Source organism: Balaenoptera ricei, chromosome 5 (assembly GCF_028023285.1).
Source record: "Balaenoptera ricei isolate mBalRic1 chromosome 5, mBalRic1.hap2, whole genome shotgun sequence".
NCBI lineage: Eukaryota > Metazoa > Chordata > Mammalia > Artiodactyla > Balaenopteridae > Balaenoptera > Balaenoptera ricei.
In genome coordinates this window covers 109,044,055-109,058,762 of record NC_082643.1, presented here as the reverse complement: position 1 = coordinate 109,058,762, position 14,708 = coordinate 109,044,055, and the positions used below count along the sequence as shown (strand labels likewise).

Here is a 14,708-nt window from a genome sequence, read left to right as displayed (position 1 = left end):
ATTATCATCCTTATTTTGTTAATGAGGTTAAGTATCTTGCCCATGGTCACAGATCTAGTTTGTTGTGGAGGTGAGATTTGAACTTAGGTGCTCTAACTCCACAGACTGTATCTTTTTTTTTTTTTTTTTTTTAAACATTTCTTCAGGCTTTATTTTAAATGATAGCAGGTTTGAGGTCAAGAAGACAATAGGTGATGGTGACTTGATATAGTAAAAAAAAAAAAAAAAAGCAAAAGGAAAGGTATTTTATTCTAAACTATTATTTACAAACACATTTTAAACTATAGTCATTTCCTATAATGTCTGTAGAATTTTCTATGAATAATTTTCCCAGAAAGAGCGAGGAAAATGATGCCCGGCAGCAGGGGTACCCTTTTCTACGAAGCCTGTGTCTTAACTGCTCTTGTGTGATCCTTCTAGCTCATTACTTCTGAGGACTATTCAGCTACAGGACAAGGAGTCATGTAATCTGGAGAGAGAAAGAAACCAATGAGAGGGCAGAAAGAACTCCACAGTACTGTGTGTGTGTGAATGTGTGTATGTGTATGTGTGTGTGTCCACGTGTTTTGTTTTGGCCAGTGGGCTATCCAACCTAGATATCTCACATCTCCCCAAAATTCTCTTTGATTTTGGCCAAAAGTGCGTGCGTTCATCTATTTATTTATTCATAGACTTATTCATTCAGTAAACAGTTATTGCATGCTTATTATGAGCCTGACAGTATTCCAAGCACTAGAGTTGCAGTGGTAAATAAAGTGAATATAGTTCCCACTCAGCTGGAGGAGACTAACAACCTGAAAATAAACAAGTCAATCAGATAATGTTATGTGCTCGGAAACGAGAATAGGGTAAGGAAGGTAGGAGTGAGTGGTGGGCGCTGCTTCAGGTGTACTGTGACAAAATCTTTATACCTAATAATACCTATACAGTAACAGTGATGATAATAATATTCGGAGGAATCATGTAGCAGGTAGGGGTGGAGGTGGAACAAAGAGTGGGCTTGAAACATCCCAGTGGGCATAATATTCTGCCTAAGGAGGATGGGTTTTGGGGAACATGAGATTTGGGGTTATGAAAAATTGAGGATAGGGCAGGACAAAGTAGAACAGGCTATACCGGTGAATTCTGGGCCTTTTGGAGACTGGTACACACAGCGGTTATGTAAATAGGTTTCCCTCGTTCCCAGTCCTAATGGTTAGAATGGTTGCATCTTATACTTTGGGTGGTGGTATTTTAGGAACAGAAAGAATGTTTCCAGGCCGACTTGGAATAATTGTTTTTCTGTTAGTTTTTGTTTCCTCCACTAGTTGTTCTGGTGTGTAAAAGTTACATATAATGTGTGAGCATTTGTGAATGGCATAATTTTTCTTCTCAACCCACCACATACTCTTAATTTAAAAGTGCTTGATGGAGGCACAGTAATCACACCTTGGTGGAAATCACAGGCAGGAGGTGCAGCCGAGCGCTTTCATGGCTTGTTAGTCACACTCCCTGGAGTTTCACTTCAATAATGAAATGACTGTTTTAAGCATAGTCACTGGAAACTGCCAGTCTTTCCTTAAAGACTGAACAGAGCCTTTGCTTGTTTTATAAAAACTAGGAAAATATACTTGAAAGAGATTTAGCTTTTCTGATAATTTGTTTTATGAAACGCTTTGATGCTCATGCACTGGGGATGCGAATGCTGAGAGAAAAATGAAGTGGGCATTTGGTGGATTCTTTGTTGAGTCAGGTTTCTGGAAGCCTCTGTAGTGGAATGTTTATTCAATAGGCGTATTTTCATTGCTTTGCAGTCAATGCAGCTGTATTCTTTCATGAAATATCACAATCATAAATACGTTCTTTTTTAAATTGAAGTACAGTTGATTTACAATGATTCAGGTGTACAGCAAAGTGATTCAGTTTTATATATATATATATATACACACACACACACACACACACAATATATATATTCTTTTTCAGATTCTTTTCCATTATAGGTTATTATAAGATATTGACTATAGTTCCCTGTGCTATAGAGTAAGTCCTTGTTGTTTATCTATTTTATGTATAGTAGTGTGTATCTGTTAATCCCAAATTCCCAATTTATCCCTCCCCCTCTTTCCCTTTTGGTAACCATAAGTTTGTTTTCTATGTCTGTGAGTCTACTTCTGTTCTGTAAATAAGTTGTTTTGTATCATTTTTTTAGATGCCACATGTAAGTGATACCATATGATATTTGTCTTTCTCTGTCTGTCTTACTTCACTTAGTATGATGATCTCTAGTTCCATCCATGTTGCTGCAAATGGTATTATTTCATTCTTTTTTATGGCTGAGTAACATTCCATTATAGGTATATACCACATCTTCTTTATCCATTCATCTGTTGATGAACATTTATGTTGCTTCCATGTCTTGGCTATTGTAAATAGTGCCGCTATGAACATTGGGGTGCATGTATCTTTTCGAATTAGAGTTTTTGTCTTTTCCATAGATATGCCCAGGAATAGGATTGCTGGGTCATATGGTAGCTCTATTTTTAGTTTTTTAAGGCACCTCCATACTGTCCTCCATATTGGCTGTATCAATTTACATTCCCACCAACAGTGTAGGAGGGTTCCCATTTCTCCACACTCTCTCTAGCATTTATTATTTGTAGGCTTTATGATTATGGCCATTCTGACCAGTGTGAGGTGGTACCTCATTGTATTTTTGAATTGAATTTCTCTGATAACCGTCTTTTCTTTTATAGGAAAATGGCATTCCTACAAAGAGAGCACGAAATGATGAATATGAGGTATATCTAAAGGTTTTTATTTGTGTGTCTCACTTACATTGTCTTTTAAAGACCTTGATGATAGTTTGCATTTGTAAAATGATTCTGAATTATTCTCCCTTGCAAAACTTTTGTGTGCATTCTGATGTTTTTCTTCTTCTAGTAACTCTTTAAGGCAGCTAGGGACAATATTACCATTTTACTTTTTTTCCCTTGTGGTAAAATATACATAACATAACATTTAGCATTTTATCTATTGTACACTTTTTAAGTATACTTTAAGTGACATTAAGTACTTTAGCATGTTGTGCAACCATCACCACCATCCATCTCCAGAACTTTTTCATCTTCCCAAACTGAGACTCTGGACCCATTAGGCAAAAGCTCTCCATTCCCACTTCCATGCAGCCCCTAACCACTATTCTACTTTCTGTTTATGAATCTGACTATTCTAGGATCCAGGAACAACTCTTTTGGGGGTAGAGAAGAAAAAAAAAAAAAAGTTATACCAACTATATGCTAAAATAAATACATTCTAAATCAATCTTTCAAGTATGTGACTGTCAAACTTTTAATATTTCTTGGCTTAGGATCAGAACATTTGACATATTTCTTGACTTAGGATCATCCCGTTTCTTGCTGTTGATACCTTTTTATCTTGCTGCTTCCAGGCAGCTTTTCCTAACACTTCCTTAGCCTTCTTTTCCCTTTCCAACCTTACTGCTATCTAGTCTCTCGTCTGGCTGAAACTTGTGACCCCAGCCTTTGAATCCACTTCCAAATATGGCTGTGGAGCTGTTTAATTCCTGTCACCTTTGCCTGCCCTCCATCTTGTATTTTCCTAAACTAGTGTTTGTCAAATGGTCCTAAGCCATCTGCATTGGAACTGCTCAGGGCCCTTGTTAAAACTTCTGATGCCTGGTCCATTCCATATCTGCTAAATGAGAACCTCTGCTCGCTGGGGACTGGCTAGTCTACATGCTTAACAAGTGTTCCAGGGCATCCTATACGCCTGAAGTTTGAGAACCATTGCTCTAGATGTTGGGTGAATAGACATTCAGGGGCTCAGGTCTTTATAGGTTCCTAGAGACTTTGAGTGTTAAACTGGGAACAGTTGTTTCAGTGGGAGAAATGTATTCCGAGTACACACAGCCAACTTAACATTTAATTCTTAGTTACATAGTTTGTGTGTCAGAGACTACCTGATTTGAGGGTTTTTTGGTTTTGTTTTATTTTGCTTTTTTAAATTCTCTCCTATTTCCCCCACCCCCTAGGCCCTGGCAACCACGTTTCTACTCTCTTTATATGAATTCGGCTTTTAAAAATTTTTAAGATCCCACATATAAGTGATGCCATGCAGTATTTGTCTTTCTCTTTCTGGCTTATTTCAGTGAGCATAATACCTTCCAGGTTCATCCATCCTGTCACGAAGGGCTAGATTTCCTTCTTATGGTTGAATAATATTCCCTTGTATGTATACAACATCTTTATTCATTCGTTTGTTGACAGGCCCTTAGGTTGTTTCCATGTCTTGCCTATTGTGAATAATGCTGTAATGGGCATAGGAGTGTAAATAGCTCCTCAGTATCCTGTTTTCATTTTTTTTGGATATATATCCCAAAGTGGGATTGCTGGGTTGTATGGTAGTTCTATTTTCAATTTTTTGAGGAACCTCCATACTGTTTTCCATTGAGGCTGCACCAATTTACATTCCCACCAACAGTGCACAAGGGTTCCCTTTTCTCCACATCCTTGCCAATACTTGTTATTTCTTGTCTTTTTGATGATAGTCATTCTAACAGGCATGAGCATCTATCTCACAGTGGTTTTGATTTGCATTTCCCTGATGGTTAGTGATGCTGGCCATCTGCATGTCTTCTTTGGAAAAGTGTCTATTCAAGACCTGTGCCCATTTTTTAATCAGATTGGTTTTTTGCTGTTGAGTTACATGATTTCTTTATATATTTTGTATATTAACCCCTTAACAGATATATGACTTGCAAATATTTTCTTCCATTCCATAGGTTGCCTTTTCATTTTGTTGATAGTTTTCTTTGCTGTGCAGAGCTTTCTAGTTTAATGTATTCCCATTTATTTGTTTTTGCTTTTGTTGCCTTTGCTTTTAGTGTCAAATCCAAAGTTTATGTGATATCTTAAGAGAAAGAGGATAGAAGAGTGATTTCCTCTCATTTTTTTTCCCCAAGTATGTAAAATCTACTGACTGCTTTTTCATCTTTTTTTTTTCCCCCTGCAATAAAAATAGAAGGGAAAAATAGAAAGAAAAGAACTGAAGGAGGAAGTAAATGCCCCTGACCCATACTCAACTTTCTGAATTTGAAATGTGTCCCCTTGTGTCTTTGTGATTTTCTAATAAGTTTCAGCAGGCCATTTTTGGTTTGTAATTAACACTAATCTTAGGATAACCAGACTAACATTGGCTTTAAAAAATTACAGGTTGTATGCATTTTAGCCAGAGAGAAGAAAAACAGGCTGGAAATACACTCCTAGTGATCAAGAACAAATGATGAGGGAGAGTGTAGTTTGCAGGCTTAAAATTCAAACCTGATCCATTGTTCTTTTGGCCTAATTCAAGTCTCTGTGAGTGCTTTTGGTAGGTGTCGTTGTGTAAAAGGATTGTCACTAGCTTTGTCTTCTCTGTCACCTCTGAGTATTCATCTGCATGCATTTGTTCTCTTATAGCCAGACTTTCAGGGATGAATAAATTATGTGAACATCTGCCATTTCCTTAGGTTTTTCTTTTTAACAGCTACTTCAGACATATTTAAACAGGTGCTGGGGTACCTCATGAAAGAGCATAGAAAATGAAACATAACAGCAGGCCTGTGTATAAGGTTGCTAAGATAGGTATGAGACATACTTCTAAGGAGCAATTGTTGAGAATTCATTCTCAGCTTTTGTTCCTTATCTCGTTATGAGTATGCAGTTTTGTCACTGGTAAACTTCAGTCTTATCTAGAAGAACTTACCATCATTATTTTTGTGGCTTGATTTATATTTAATTGTATAAATGGCATTCTTTGAATTAATAGCATTCATGTTTCACTGAGAAAGCCCCAGATATTGTTTAATAGTGCTTTAAACCAGAGGTTCTCAACTCTGGCTGCATATGAAAATTGCTTGGAAAGCTTTTAAAAATAAGCAGTGCCCTGGCTCCACCTGAGAACCATTGAATTCAAATATGTAAGAGATGGGACTCTAAAAATCTTTTTCTTTTTTTTAATCGGTTACAGCTCTCCAGGTGATTTTGCTGTGTGGCACAGCTGAGAATAAGTATATTTAATCACTGCTTCCCAAATGATCTGTGGTGAAGGACAGTTTTTTTGTTTGTTTATTTCTAATCTGTTGTGAACTGATACTTTAAAAAAATACAATCAAAATGAATTATTAGAGAAGTGTAATTCAAGGGCCAAATTTTTATTATTAGGTCAACAGTCATAAAAAGTACTCTGTCAGATTGTTATAAATGTTTCTAAATGAACCAGTAACAGTCAGATTACAGATTAGCCCTGGTCCATGACCACGCTTGGAGTAGGACTGTTTTAAAGTATTGCTTTGATAAGTTGTTGGTTACTGATATCAGAATGGCATGCGAGTCAACTTTACCTGTAAGACTTTCTCTTTGTGAGGCCGTTACTGTAGGAAATTATTTTTACTCATCACTGATGTAGAGTCTCCTTTGTTTTAAGTACTCCGCAAAGTTCAGAAATGCTAAAAAGAAGCAGTGGTCCTTTTATAACTTTAGGGAACCAGAGATCACTAGATATGCAAGCTAAGCTTTAAAACTCTTTGTAAGCTTTATAACTACCTATACCAATAGCCTTAATTTTATATTATGATCATAATAACTTGGATTTAAATATTGTTTTATAATTTAAAAAATACTTCATAATTGTCTGTATTTTCATTTAAAATATGTAATTCATCTTCACAACAACCTTGTGTGGGGTGAGGAAGGAGATTATCACACTTACTTTGTAGACTGGAAAAGTGACACATTGAGCTCTCATTCCTATTTTAGCTGGAAAATAAAAATTGAAACAAGTTTCCTGGCTCCATTCTGGTTCTTTCACTACCCTGCAAAGGTATTTCCAGAAATGTAGCAACTCCTAACACTGTACGGTTGTGGGCAAGTGACACGATCAGGTTTAAATTCTGTTGTGTTTTAAACAACTTCTCTAATTTTTTAGAAGGAATTTAAGGCATAGGGAGACATATGATGCAGACGCTCAACATTTTTTGTGGGAAAAAAACTAAAGCATTCTCATGCAGGAGATATGTGAAAAGATAAAGGAAGGCAAAATTTTAAATTTTTTCTCTGTTGTTTTTTTAAATTGCAGAATTTGTTTAATATGGTTGTAGAAGTACCTCGGTGGACAAATGCTAAAATGGAGGTATGGATATAGCCTATTAATATCAAATGGAAATGATAATAATGATATAAAAACTTGGTTTCAAGTTGTTTGCCATACTATTTTGAAATTGGGATGGTTGACAAACTTCTTTATAATTAAAACAATGGAAAACATTCTTGTGAACTTATTTTGAATCTAATTTCAAAAAGAAAAATATTATTCAAAGCTGAATTTACACTTTAAAGAAAGTGTTTTCCATTTTTGCCTCCCTAGTTTGTTATACACGTATTTATTTAATTTTTCTTGACTCCTCTGTCTTTGAAAATGACAAATATTTTCAAGATTTTCTTAAATAGATTCTGAGATGTATTTTGTTCATAGACACAACTGAAACATATTATTTGGGGCTGATAATAATTTTGGTTTCTCAGGACTTAATTTTCCTTTAGATTTTATTTTAGTCTACTAGGAATGAAAGCATTTTGCTGGCCAACTCTTGGTTTCTGAGCACTTTCTAAGAGCATCTGCTGTTCCCCTGGTTAGCTTTTTTTTTTTTTTTTTTTTTTTAAGTTTTTCCGTGAGACATGAACCTGTCAAGAACTTCCCTTTTGCTTTTCAGAATTTTAGGATTTCATCTTCAGTTCGGTAAGATCCCTTATAGTTCCGAGTGAAATTTAATTTATGGTAGTTTGTTTAGTTATTTAAGCCTTCTCCTACAACTTTGGATGTGATGGCAAGTATTATTTCAAGTGTTTAAGGATTGTTATGTCAGTATATATTTCTCAGATTTTATATTTGGAGGATTGTCAGTACCTTCACCAAGTCCTGGTAGTATTTTTTTGTTGTTGTTAATATTTTAATAGGAAAAAGTAAAGATACTAGATTCTTCTTTTGTTCTTGCTTTAAATACAATGTTTTATCATTCTGGCTACTCTCTACCTCACTTGGGTATAGGATCAAGATTCTGTGAGATTCTGCCTAATTTAAGCAGTGTTTATTCATTCAAACATGGCTTCAGTTATTTTTTATATACTTTATAGGATAGTTTTTTTTTTTTTTCTTTTTGCATGGCAGTTTGGATATGTTTGATTGAAAGGTAACCTTGAAATGAAATCACTTGGTGAAAATCTTTAAGTTAACTTTATTATAAGATTGATGGTAGAAAGTCCGAGATTAGTAACAAAGAACAAGTTGATTAATCCTTATCCTCTTGCCATTTCAATAAGCTTTCTTATTTGTGTTAGAAATAATGAGTTCATAAGTAATAGAGTGCCTAAAAATATAGTCTGATGCTTCCTTTTCAGACAGTTTTTTTAATACAGAACGGTAAATTAGAAACAAGAACTGGCTTAATTTATTTTAAAGTGTCTTTGATCAGTAAGTTGGATTATGAATACTTAGTCTGATAATGGCAGATTTTAAAAATACTATTTGAATATAGGATTAATCGTTTCTTATCCCCCACCCCCCTTTGTTCCATGACCTGCTTAGATTGCCACAAAGGAGCCATTGAATCCCATTAAACAAGATGTAAAAGATGGCAAGCTTCGCTACGTGGCAAATATCTTTCCTCACAAGGGTTATATATGGAATTATGGTGCCCTCCCTCAGGTAACATTTTTGTTATAATGGTAAAACTTCTCTGTCTTCTGAAAAAATTGCCTTGTAAATCCTGTGAACTACTTGAATTTACATTGGTTCTGAGGACATGTCAGTGTGAGAGATTTGTGAATATAAATTTTTTTAATGTGGAGTTTTATTGTATCAGTAAATTTTTTTTTTCAAAGTATATATATGTCTGTACTCAAGTTCTTAGAGTTAGGTGTATAGAACAATCACATTTGGCATTTTGAATGCATTTCTTTTTCTGGGCTTGGCTATTAAGAGTTGGTGAAAAATGTTTTATCTCCTTTATCTGCAGTCATTTCTTTGGATATGACAAGTTATGGTTTTATATACATTCATATATGACAGCATGAATTTTGTTTTTTAAATTTTAACAGATGAACCTTTTAAATTGTTACCTCTTTCAGAACTCATTGTGAATTGAATAAAGCAACTTAATTATATACTATTATGAATTTATAATTTTTAAGTGGGAAGCAATGGAAACAATGACTAAGTAATGGTAAAGCAGCATTCCTATTAGAGAGTAACACTATTTGCTTCTTCCTTTCTTCTCCCTTTTTGTTTTCTTCTCCTGTTTCCTCACTCCTGGGAAGTGGTAACTCCTTCCAGATAATTTAGTGAGTAAAACTCAGAATATGCAGATTCAGAAGTCTAGGTTTGGGGACACAGAGAAGCATCTGCCTTTATGTTTATAAAAGCCATTAGAGCATCTGTCTATCTGAATATTTAATTTTGATTATTTAAATTTTATTTATTAATTTTAATATTTTGCATGAAATTCCAAGATGCTTTTTGGAAAATATCTGAGAAAAGGAGGTCTTGCTTTATCCAACTCAGAGAAACAGCTGCCCATGTAGAATAAACATTCACAGGAAAAGAAAAAAGAAAAATGTTTTCTAAAGAGTCAGGCTGTCTTTGATGCAGTTAGACCACCCAAGTAGATACATTCTTGGTTAAAACAGGCATTTCTAACATGGTGTGCTAAGAATGAGGATGTCTGTTGAAACCAAGAAGGCAGGTTTTCTGACTCCCCAGGTGCCTAAGTAGACATCCTGTTTGACCTAGCAGTGAAAGAGCAAGAATATTTTTGTTAAGCTTGGGGGATAGGTCTGTACGAGAAGACATAGATGAGGAGAAGGCCAAAGAAGCCATTGAATTAGAGAAAGACAAAAACAGAGCCATAAAAAGTATGTATTTGTTTATTTCATTAAACATTTATTAAGGATTTATGTGCTAAGCTGTGTATTAGGTGTCGGGTAAACAAAGAAAAATGAGAGATACGTATAAGGTCAAGGCAGCATAATAAGTGACTAAGAATGTTGATTTTGGAGCCAGCTTGCCACTTCCTAGTAATGTGACCTTGGGCAAGTTCCTTTGTCTTTCGGTACCTCACCCTCTTTATCTGTAAAATAGAGATGATAAAGTACCTACTGCACATGGTCCTGTGACTAAATGACTAAATGAGTTATTGCCCGTTTATGTTAGAATAGCACCTCATAGATAGTGATCACATTATTATTACTGTTGGTACTTTTATTATTATATGGTCTTTATATAGTCTCTTGGGGGTGGGTGATCATCAACTAAACCAGCGGTTACAGTGGAGCATAATAGATGCTACTAACTCATCTTTTGTAGTTTATCTGTTTAAAGTCCTGACAAATTTTTGTGCTCCTCTGGATGTGTTTGAATGTGCAAGATGCTCTTACTGCTATTATATTGGTCTGTTAGGTGCAGTGGTTCTTATATTAGAGCAGAGTTCGACTGCAGCTGGCTCTTTGCCCCCTGCCTTCACCACTGCCTACCGAAATTTTATACTCCACCTAGTATCCAAAATACCATTTTGCCCATAAGAGAACCTTTTAATGGTTTCCTATTGCTAAAAGGATAAAATAAAAAGTTCCTAACATGGCTCCTCAACCCTTCATGATGTAGCCCTGCTTCTCCAGCCTCGTTCTGCAACCTTTGTCCTTCCTCACTTCCATCCCACCACAGCAGCTTCTTCAGTGTTTCGAGTGCCCCTTGGCGTTTCCACACCAGCCCTTCCTTCACAGAGCTGTTTATTCATTCTATACACATCTTTTGAGTATCTAACGTTTGCCAGGCCATGTTCTAAGTACTGGAGGTAAAGCAGTGATAAAAGGGACAAAAATTCTTCTGGGACTTTTATTCTGGGCAGAAAGACAGACAAAAAAAAAAAGTAAAAATGTACAGTACATCAGATAGTGGTAAGCGTGTTAGAGAAAAATAAAGCAGGGAATGGGGCTGGGGTGTGTTGGGATTGTTGCAGTTTACACAGGGAGAAGGCCTCAGTGAGGTGGTATTATCTGGAGGGGAGACCTGAAGAAAGTGGGAAGGTGATTATCTTAGTAAAGACCTGAGGAAGTGAGGGCCATCCAGGGCCGTCTAGGGGAATTCATCAAGAAACAAGTATAAAGGTCCCGAGGTAGAAGGAGGCCTCGAGTGCCTGAGTAACAGAAAGGAGGCCAGTGTGGCTAGAATGGAAGTGAGGAAGAGGAAATAGACCTGTATTCTCTCTGCTGTTTTCAACCAGAGATCTTTACTATCTTTTTACACCCAAACTGACGTTGTAGCTAGCGTGTGTGTGTATGTGTGTGTGAGTCTTCAGCAGAAGAATGTACTATAGACTGCGTAGAAGTGAAACACCAAACAAAAATAGCTACATAGACTCATGTTTATAAAAAGTTGAAATTCGGCCAGTTGTTGATGGGCAAGGTACTGTACCCAATATCTCTTTGCTTCCTTGTCGACATTAAGACAGGGTGAGCCTGTTAAAATGAAAGCCAGCCCCCGGTGCCATTTATGTTTTTGATCTCGTGTCTAGCTTCTCTTGCTCCCTCACCTCCACACTGGCCTTCTCACGACTGCTCGATACTCCAGGCACACTCCTGCCTCAGGCTGTCACACTTACTGTGTCCTCCAGCCCGGGACACTCTTTCCCAGTGGTCTCATGTCCTGCCTCCTTAAATGTCTGCTGATCAGATACCTCCTTCATGATGTCTGCCCAGAACATCCTTTACAGTTTTAACCCACGTACTCCCATTCCTCCTTCCATACTTTATTTTTTTTCCCTTTTCCATTAAACGAACCAACTTCGGACATGCTATATAACTTAGTTATTTATTATGTTTATTGTTAATATCTTTTAGCTAGAATGCAGTCTCCGTGAGGGCAGGGATTCTGTCTGTTTTGTTCACTGATGTCTTCCAGCTGCCCAGCTTAGTGTCTGGCACCAAGTAGGTGATCAATAAATATTTTGGGATGAATGAATCCATGAATGCACGGTGTATGTTGCATTTGCTTCGTAGGCACGTGTGGGTAATTGGATTTTGCTGTTCTCTTACGATTTGTCTTGTAACAGCAGGAAGTTTGTGCAGAGCAGTTACCAAGCCAACCACGCTTGGAAGAACATTTAAGCAGCAGAATACTGTTTAAGTAGCAGCCTCTCCATTTAGCTTGTGATCCGTCTGTGCGCCCTCATTTCAGACCTTCATCTGCCTAGACTGTTTAACCCTGATAACTTCCCTTGCACCAGCTATAATGCCTTCCTCAAAGTTTGAGTTTGGACTGGGCAAGAATCATCTTTGTTTGTCTTCCCCCGATTGTTCATATTTCCCACATATTATTCAAGTGTAATAACTTTCTGCGTAAATATTTAGAGGACCTGTCTGAATAATGTTAAAGGACTAGAATCACTAACTTCAAGATTTCTTCAGTCTTAATGTAATACCATTGTATTTATTACTTTGAACTTCATTATAAATTTGGTTCAAGGACCCCAAGTTTCATTTAGTACCGCTTCTTAGCTTTATAACCTGGGACCAGTGACTAAATGTCTCTAGGCCTATTTGTTCATCTGTATCATCCTGCCACCTACCCCACAAGGTTATTGTGGATATTGAATGAGATGATCAAAGCAAGTTTAGCCCCGTAGTGAGTGTTCAATAGTATTGTCTCGGTGATGACACTGTTGCCACTGATTGATATTAGCTGCTAATAGTAAGTAGCTTTTGCTCCAAATTGAAGCTGGTGAAGTTCAGGTAGTGGTTGAGTAGATCTTACTTCCTTTGACTTGATGATAGGAATTCTGATTGATCAGGAAGGAGTTCTCAAGAAGCATCTGTATACCCAGCTCTGTACCATTCAGTGATTTTTTTGGAGAGACTGAAGCACCAGCTCATGGTGATTACAGATGTATTGGTTAATATTTATAAGATTGTAAGGTAATGATCTCAAAACCTTCATGAGGATGAGTAAGGTTTGTTTTAGGCTAGATCAATAATCTGTGTATTCTGATTTTTTTTCATAGCTTTATAGCCATCCTTTGTATGAGTTTAGCATTATTTGTATTCCTCTTGATTGGTTTTTAAACCCTTTTTAAAGCTTTTCATGGGTCCCTGCTAAAATTTTTCTATATACTTAACATATATACATATATACTACTAAGTATATGCCTGTGAGTCAGATTGCTAAGTTCTGAGTTATATACCTATTCACTTTACTAGGTATTCCCAAATTGTTTACAAAAGGAGTTGTAATAATATATACTCCTACCAGTAGTGGTAGGGTTCCAGGTTTCTTACATCATTATCAGTATTTAGCATTATCAGATTTTTAAGTTTTTGAAATAGCATCTCATTTTGGTTTTAATTTGTATTTCTCTGATCAGACTGGGTATCTTTTCATATATTTGTAAATCATTCATGTTTCCTCTTTGAATTACCTGTTCCTGTCTTTGACCCATTTTGTATTGCTTTGCTCTTTTTCTTATTTAACTGTAGAAGTTATTTCTAAATTCTGGATCTAATCTTTTGTCACTTTTGTGAAACAAATATTAAGATTTGGAATTTCCTCTTCTGGATATTTCTTTTCTAGCCTGACGTTGCTTTTCTAGTTGTTTCTCTGCCTAGTTAGATACTTAAAGCTTCACTCCAGGGCATAAAGTTTTAAATTTGTCAAGATTTCCTCTCCTAGTGATTGTTTGAAATTATACTATATTTTCAGGTTAAGTTAGAAGTCATTTAGTATGACTCTCTTTTTGTAGTAAAAAACTGAGCCCTAAGGTATAGAGTGTTAAAGGCAGGACTAGAGATAGAAAGAAATAGTATGGTATTTTTTTCTGGTGAGGGAAATCATGAACCACTGGCCCTAAAATTGACAGCATTGTTATAGCTTAAGAATTTTGCCTGTATGTACTTATTTCCTCAAGAGAAGGAACTAAATTGATAGGTAATGTTGAAAGTGGAGTTTCTGAAGGGAATGTAGACCAACGAACCTCAAAAAACAGAAACACAAAAACCCAATGGAATACAACTTATATGAAGACAGTTTTTGTGTCAGTACAAGAAAGGACTTTTGTAAATATTAAATCTGACCAAAATGGGCTAATTTATCTCATGAATTTGTGAGCTTCCTGTTCACTGGTAGTATTTATGTATATTATGAATGACCACTAACAACCATAGAATTCAGGGCTAGGATGTATCTAGCAATTGTCTTATTTAAGCCATTCTTTTTATAGGTGAGGAAACTGAGGTCTGGATGTTTTGGCCAAGGTAGTTTGTGGCTAAAAACTATCTTCCTTCAGGCCAGAGTGACTTCTAGCTTATCACATTTGTTCCCTTCTGAGAGTGGGAGTGAGGTTAAGGAAGGTTCAAGAAAGGATTCCTGCATTAGGAAGGAAGAACCTCTCAGATATTTTCTGATTCTGCCTCTGGGTTTTCTAATTCCACTTATACTTCACTTCCATCTTGGTTTCTCCAGCACATTAAGATTAATTTTGTAGCATTTGTGACAGATACTACACCATTTATCAACATGGTGTTCTTCAGGGTATTGACTGTGTCCTGTTGGTTTCTGTTCCTAACTCCTGGTTGAGAGTAGGTAATCAATAAATATTAACTCAATGAATGGATGCCTGGTAATAG

At 36.2% G+C, this 14,708-nt stretch overlaps 1 protein-coding gene across 3 annotated transcripts in view; it reads left to right on the top strand.

The window, feature by feature from the left end:
• The window catches only part of PPA2 (inorganic pyrophosphatase 2), an 84,334-nt gene that overhangs the window by 17,150 nt on the left and 52,476 nt on the right, over positions 1-14,708 (top strand). For 2 of the 3 annotated variants that reach the window (XM_059923365.1, XM_059923363.1), the window contains exons 3-5: positions 2,736-2,780; positions 7,117-7,170; positions 8,623-8,742. In XM_059923365.1, coding sequence (XP_059779348.1) covers positions 2,736-2,780; positions 7,117-7,170; positions 8,623-8,742 — 219 coding nt within the window. The remainder of the gene's footprint in view (positions 1-2,735; positions 2,781-7,116; positions 7,171-8,622; positions 8,743-14,708) is intronic. The other variant, XM_059923364.1, reaches the window with a different exon arrangement.